Raw genomic sequence first — 7235 nt, forward strand, 5'->3', positions numbered from 1 at the left:
AAGAAAACAGAGAACAGATGGAGGAATTTGAAGAGTATAGTAGAGATATTTTAGTTGTGTGGGTGTTAGCATCATAAAAATTTGATCTCTCACATTTACATACACATTTGTTCTTTCCCAACTTGTGTTATGAAATCAGAAATCAGTTAAATTTCCAGCTAATAAACAACAATGTCTAAAGCTTTTTTTGCCTCAAACACTATTCTTCCGCCATGGAATTCCTCTGAGCCACCATTAATCCCCTGTAATTCCCAATTCCACTTCAAACCCACCACCCGCCGTCACCTTATCACCTCAATCTCCATCCTAATAACTCCATTTTTGGCTAGTGACCCATTTAGCCCCTTTCCATTACCAGTGTCCCATGCTCGTGGGCTTTTTCAAATGCCCCCTTTTCGCCTCACTAACAGGTAATTCTTGAATGATTTCCTTTTTATCTTCTTAATCTGCTTGAGAGTTTTGATTTTTGTGATAAGAATTTGTTGAGGTGATTGGCAGGTACTTTTTGGTGAGAGCAGGGGAATCGGAATATGAGAGTCTGGGGCTGATAAATACTAACCCAGTAGCCAAAACATCGGTGGATAATGGGCTGTCTGAGAAAGGGAAGAAACAGACAGTTAGGGCGGCGTTTGATTTGAAGGAAATGAGGGCTTGTGATGGGAATTGTTGGATTTGGCCTTCAATCACTCAGAGGGCTTATCAGGCTGCTGAGATTATCGCTGCTGTTAATGGTGTTAATCGAAGGTATTATAGTTGCTTCAATTTGGACACTAACTTGGCCTGTTTTCTTGAAATTCAGTGCTTTTTGCATATGATAACTACTTCGCTAGTCTGATTGCAGCCATATAGTCCCTGAATATAGCTTTCTCGATGCTCGTGGATTGGGGGCATATGAAGGGAAAAGTTTGGATACTATATCTAAAGTAAGATGCTGCTTTGTACTCAGTCACATTACTGTCGAATTCATGCGTTAAATTAACAAGATTAACAATGTATTCTGAGTCCTATGTGGTGGGAAAGGATTAATTATCTGCAGCTGAAATAAACTTCCAATCCTAATGATAATCATATGTGGAGTTTTTCAAATATTTGGGACCTATCGTCTAGTATTTCCAATGAGTCATTTCTCTTTGCCTCGGAGAACTTGAATTAACTATACTCTTGTGTGCTAAATTATTCGAAAATCATTGAAACACTTAAGTTCCTGATATAATGCTGCAGGTGTATGAATCAGATAGCCTTTCTCCAAACATAAAGCCACCTCCTACTGATGATGGAACACCTAATGAGAGTGTTTTGGATGTCTTTGTTCGTGTAACACAAGTTATGTCGATTCTTGAAACTCAATACTCTGAGGACACAGTCATTATAGTCTCACCAGATTCTGATAACTTGACAATTCTGCAAGCTGGTTTAACAGGGCTTGATCTTCGAAGGCAAGTGACCTTGACAGCTATACTTTTGCTTTCAGTTTAGGTCACTCCGACATGTAAATGGTTTACAATTATTTGTTGACCATGTTGGTCTTATCTATTTTGCAGGCACAGGGATCTTTCTTTTGGGCCAGGTGAAGTTAGATTTGTTGACACTAGCAGCATACCTACCTATAAGCAACCTGCATCCACAGTTTATAAATGCTTAAACCCCCCTAGCTGTACATGACATTATACTCCTAAGCTTGGATTTCACCACCAAGAATGCAGGTGAGATACGTCAACTTTATCAGCTATATACTGTTGGATTCGGCATCATGTTTTATGTATATCATTGATCTTGGTATTCATTTTCTGACGTTTTCATTCTCTGAACTCTAACTGAAGCTTTTAGTTGAAAAGTTCCTTATAGAGTTGCTGCTATAGTAGAATCGATCAGTGCTTCAAGTAAATGTGAGTCGTTGATTTACTTGTATATAAATCATCATCATTTTCAATCACAAATGCTTAATATTTGAATTTCAGCAGGATCATTTCTTATCATTGTTGGTGAAGATGGGCTCAGGCAGCTGTATAGTTTTTCTTCAACCAAGCTTAAAAGGTTCATTGGATCATAATATTTTCTGTTGGAACAAGTGCTTATTGCTGTTTTTGAATTTTAAACTCAAGATTGTCGGATTGTATAAATTTCTTTTTGCGCTGATTTTATATATAAGAGATAGGTGTCAAAAACACACCTAAACTATTCCCTTTTTTTGAGTTTCATATATAAGCGATAAGTTTCCATGGAGATACATTGAGCGGAAGTGATGGAATGGGGTAAGAAAAATATTTTACATTTTATTTTATTAAATATACACACACATATATATATTATTTTTTTTTAATTATTTTTTTGGGTATAAAAAGGAAACATATCTATTTCAATCAATGATGAATGCATGTAAAGAACATAACAGAGCAAAAGAAGAGATCGGATTCTTTGAATCTCAACAAGTTTCCCATATATATAAATTTAAAAAAATGTGGGATTACGGATTACCAGGCCATAGGGATAGACCAAATTGTTTGTTCGCATCTTCAGCATCCACGAATTTGGCCATGGGCTTTCGATTACAGCCAAATGGAGTCAAGAATTTAACCAAATTGAGTTTAACAAGCGAATTCGGCTAAAATTTAACTGACACTAATTTAATAAGGGAAAATTACGCAGTTAAGCAAATTTATACTTAATTATTGAGTATGAAGACAAAACGGCAACTTTATTCCTCGTGCAGCGATTTCAGTTTTTCAAAAAAAATAAAATTGACAAACGGTGTTAATTTTGTTCAAAAGACATCTCTCCCTCAGAAACGATTTTGCCCTTTTGGTTTTAAAAAAAAATTATTATACAGTTTATATTTTTTCTTAGGAAAAAGGTTGATCGTTTTGGGTCCGATCTCTTATATATTGTATCGTTTTGGCGCCGTTGAAGCAATCCGTAACATCCCTTCAAAGAGAATGCAATTAGTGAAATAGTTGCAAAATGATTACGTGTCATTTCTTGACACGAAAAATAAAAGGGCAAACTACATAAATTTCACTAGTTTTGACCTAATTACTAAGATTCTCGATAGTTTCAAATATTACTTCCTCTATCATATTTCTTGCTTGGGATACATGAGTTTGAATCCGCTAGATATATGTATCTGCCGAATTTTTAAAATGACATACGTATTTTATTTGCTTAAATTAATTGGTTGTAACTGATTTCCTTAATTAGAGGAGTAATTGATGATTTTTAGAATACATGGGCAATTAATTTTGGAAATTAATTTAATCAAGGAGTATATTTATGCTTAATTAATTTCATTTATTATTCTTTAAAATAATAAATTCATTAATATTATTATTAATAAAAGACAAAAACATGTATATCTTGGTCATGTAATTTGATTAGTTTCATTTTATTACTCTTAAAATAATAAATTCATTAATTTGATATATCTATTATCAATAGATGATGTATCATACAAACTTAACACTTAGATACATGAGTATCATACAAATATATTCATATGTATCATAGAAGTATCTAGTATTAATTTTGTATATTTGTTATATGTGTCCTCTAGTATTAATTTTATGTATCTATTTATATGATCTAATTTCAATATTATGTATATCTTTTACATGTATCTAGAATTAAATCGATGTATCAAGTATCAGTAGTTTCATATATTATATCCAAAAACATAATTATGCGTATCTGTCTTATTATTAATATAAAAAAGTAAAAAAAAAATCAAAATTCTTCCTGTTTTTAGCATCTGAATTTTTTTCTCACAAATACATATAATTTTAACTCAGATGCATCAACTCTTAACTAGATACATGTACACCTCGTGATGTGTAACATTGTTGCATGTTTAATGGTGTATTTGTTATGTTAAGTAAAGTTTGGCGTAATTCTTCCCTCTTGATTGAGTCATTCCTATATTTTAATCTATTCTCGGCTTGAATGTTAACAGGTGAAGAGTCAGTCTCTGCAATGAGAAACTCATGAGTGAAAATAACAAATAAAAGTTGTTTGATTTAGTATAATATTGTTAATATGTAGTACCTTTAACAAGAATCATCTGATTTTAAGAATGGTCAGCCATTAGAGTTGAGAAACAACATAATCAAAAAAAAATATAAAACCTAATTTGTAAACAAATTTAAAATTGAACTTAAGAACATTATGATCTTTAACTCAAATACAAAACCACGATACATGAGAATAATAAAATAATAGAAACAAATATATATATATATAATATTGATTTGAACATGCAAATATGTATTGAGAGCATGAAGGAAGAAAGAGGGAGAAGATGAAGGAAGAAAGATGGTTGGTGGACGTGGGGGTGGGGAACGGCATATGTGATTTATGTGTAAAAAAATTGAGTTGTTAATGTGGACCACTAATTAAGGAGTTTAAATTTAATATAATTATCGAATATCATATTTAAGGAATTTGTGTATCTAATTAAATCTTTTAAAATATATGGTATAAATATTAAAAGTGATAGTATATGTAATTATTTTAAATTAGAGGCAAATATATAGTATATATGGGTGTGATGTATGTGTAGTTATCTAGTTTTTCCAAAATAAACTTCCTAGTGATTTACTTCTTTCGACCAAATAAGTATTGTTTTAGTAACTTATTTCACGCAGAAATAAAAAATATAAGATATAATTTATTTCTCCTTCTTAGATATTATTTTAGGATTGATATTATTAAAAAATAATTATATATTTTTGTCTTGAAATTTGAAAATAATTTATTATTTTAAGACATTTTTTTTAACTAAAAGAAGAGTTATTTTAAAGCAGACACTACATCAAAATGACTTTTAACGACAATTAGTTAACGACAATAATTTAATTGTCTCTAAATATGTACTTTTAACGTCAATTAACACACTTTATATATGTCCCTAAAGTCTTTAGCAACATTGGATCCAATGACAATTAACTAATATCGATAAAGGTTTTAATACTCTTTGTTAATATGTATATATTTATTGCTGCTAAATGATATTTTTGTTATAGTGAGAGAGTATATTTATCAACAATTAACACGTCACATAGGTCTCGGGCAAGCAGTCCTTTTCAAGGATTTTTTTTATATCTAGAACTCAAACACTAATCTTTTGTTGAACAAGAGTCTTGCAGCCATTTCTAGTGAAAAGCATTTGTACATAATTTTATTTTAACTGAAAAGCATTTGTCCAAAAAAAAATTTATTTCAACTAAAAAGAAGGCAAATATTTTCTTTTTATATATAATTCAAGCCATCACCAGGATTGTGAGCCCTTAGCGTGGGGGTTAGACTTGACACCATGTCTATTCATTCAAAAAGTTACAAAGTTAGAGGGGACATGGACCAAACCTCCAACAAGAAACCAACTTCATTTTATTTGCAATTATCTAATCTAAGATGTGAAGATAACTTGGTTCATCATGTTGCAATATTATAATTATTTCAAAAAATTTGATTACTTTGAGCCAAAGTAAAACATTTAACATGTGATCTTTTTTACTACTTTGTCATCCAACTTGGTGAACAAGTATTACCTACTTAGTGACCAAGTATTGCTCTACTTGGTGTCAAAGTAATAACTCACTTGGTGCCAAAGTATTGATTTACTTGGTGACCAAGTATTCTTGGTACCAAAGTAATTTCCTTATCTTATCTATATAAAGACCTAACATGACATTTTCAAAGAATGAACTAAGTGAGAACATATTACCAAAGAGAAATAGAAAATACTTTTCTTTCAATTATTGTCTTTTAATTGTCTTGCTGGTTTTGTAGTATTTATATTTTGTTTATTCATGTATCCTCTAATTAATTAGAGAAGACTTATTTAATAATGGGAAACATTTCACACTACTGAAATAGTTTCTCAGGACAGTGTCTAACACGACTCAAGTATTATATATATATATATATATATATACTATATATATTTTTCATACATCCTTTGTGCTATCGTTTCAAAAATAAAATACATTGTCCCATTCAAGTTTTATTAACTAATAGAAGAATCAGTGCATGTCATTACTCTATTGGTGTATATGATGGCGGAATCACAATTTTCACTTAAAGAATTTAAAATATGAAAAATTAAACATATAAACAAGTTAAGCAAATTCAACATCTACTATTTATATCTAAAAAAAATATTATCTATGTTCTAATTTATATGACACATTTTTTTCGAGATTCAAACAAGTTTATCTTTGATAATAAATTTTTCATATATATTTTGAATTATCAATTATTGTGACTTATAGCATTTTTTATAAATATATAAATTTTATTTTTGAAAAATTAAAGATTTCATGAATAAATTCTTGATCAAATTTAAACTGTTTGAGTTTTGGAAAATGAAAAGTATGACATATGAATATAAGCATAGAGAGTAAAATCTCAACTTCATAATTTTCCATACAAAGGGTTTCAAATGAACACGTTGTATCCATGTGGTTCTGCCGGTGCGTGCATATACATAAGTTAAAACTATATAATGAACCATTGCTCCATAGTATCTCTTAGGGGTATAAAATCGAATCAAACCATAAATTAAGTTAAATCGAGAAAAAAAATTTGACTAGTGATTGATTTGACTTGGTTTGATATTGAAAAAAAAATCGATTATATTTGGATTGGTTTGATTTTAATTAAAAAAAAATAATCCGAAACCAAACCAACCTGACATTATATATATAATTTTAACATTTTATTTTATACATAAAAAATATTTACTTTGATATAATTTTTTAAATATTTCTTGTACTTTTTCATAGTTTTTATCTTTTAATATATTATTATTTCAAGTTTGAAACTTAGAATTCTAAATGGTTCAATAAAGATTATAGTCCACAGATGTTGATAATTATAAAAAAGCTTAAATCAAAATCAAATTAATACTAATGCAAAAATAAAATCAATTCAACAGTAAGAATGATAATAATATTGAATATTTGTTCTATGGTTTTACATAGGTTTATTCAAATACATGATTTAATTTTAATTTCCTTTAATATTTAGTCATGTAACTAATACTTATTAAACTTATTTTAGCATCATTTAGTACTTTTAAATTATGATCATTTCCATTATGACTTGTTAATTTGCAATATTTGTTTTACACGATTTCATTATTATTATTTTTTTGTTGGATATTTTAATATCATTACTCATATAATATTTTGTGTTATTTTCTTAAGAAACACCTTAGATAGTTGTATTTTAGTACGTAGGACTAA

At 29.3% G+C, this 7235-nt stretch overlaps 1 protein-coding gene across 10 annotated transcripts; it reads left to right on the plus strand.

Annotated features, from left to right (window-relative positions):
* Nucleotides 1-2227, plus strand: LOC102593654 (uncharacterized). 10 transcript variants are annotated; one of them, XR_367122.2, is made up of 7 exons: nt 1-410; nt 499-744; nt 842-923; nt 1222-1436; nt 1542-1703; nt 1821-1886; nt 1959-2227. XR_367122.2 is itself a non-coding variant. In XM_015307677.1 (6 exons), the coding sequence occupies exons 1-5, from the start codon at nt 172-174 to the stop codon at nt 1660-1662; spliced, it is 903 nt and encodes a 300-aa protein (XP_015163163.1). In that variant the 5' UTR covers nt 1-171; the 3' UTR covers nt 1663-1703; nt 1821-2227. The 10 variants fall into 10 exon arrangements, 4 of the variants coding, with proteins under 4 accessions (XP_015163163.1, XP_015163164.1, XP_006345048.1 ...); XR_367120.2 differs by having other exon boundaries at nt 1962-2227; XR_001473183.1 differs by having other exon boundaries at nt 1828-1886.
* Nucleotides 2228-7235: the final 5008 nt, after the last annotated feature.

This window comes from Solanum tuberosum, unplaced genomic scaffold, assembly GCF_000226075.1.
Source record: "Solanum tuberosum cultivar DM 1-3 516 R44 unplaced genomic scaffold, SolTub_3.0 scf00062, whole genome shotgun sequence".
NCBI lineage: Eukaryota > Viridiplantae > Streptophyta > Magnoliopsida > Solanales > Solanaceae > Solanum > Solanum tuberosum.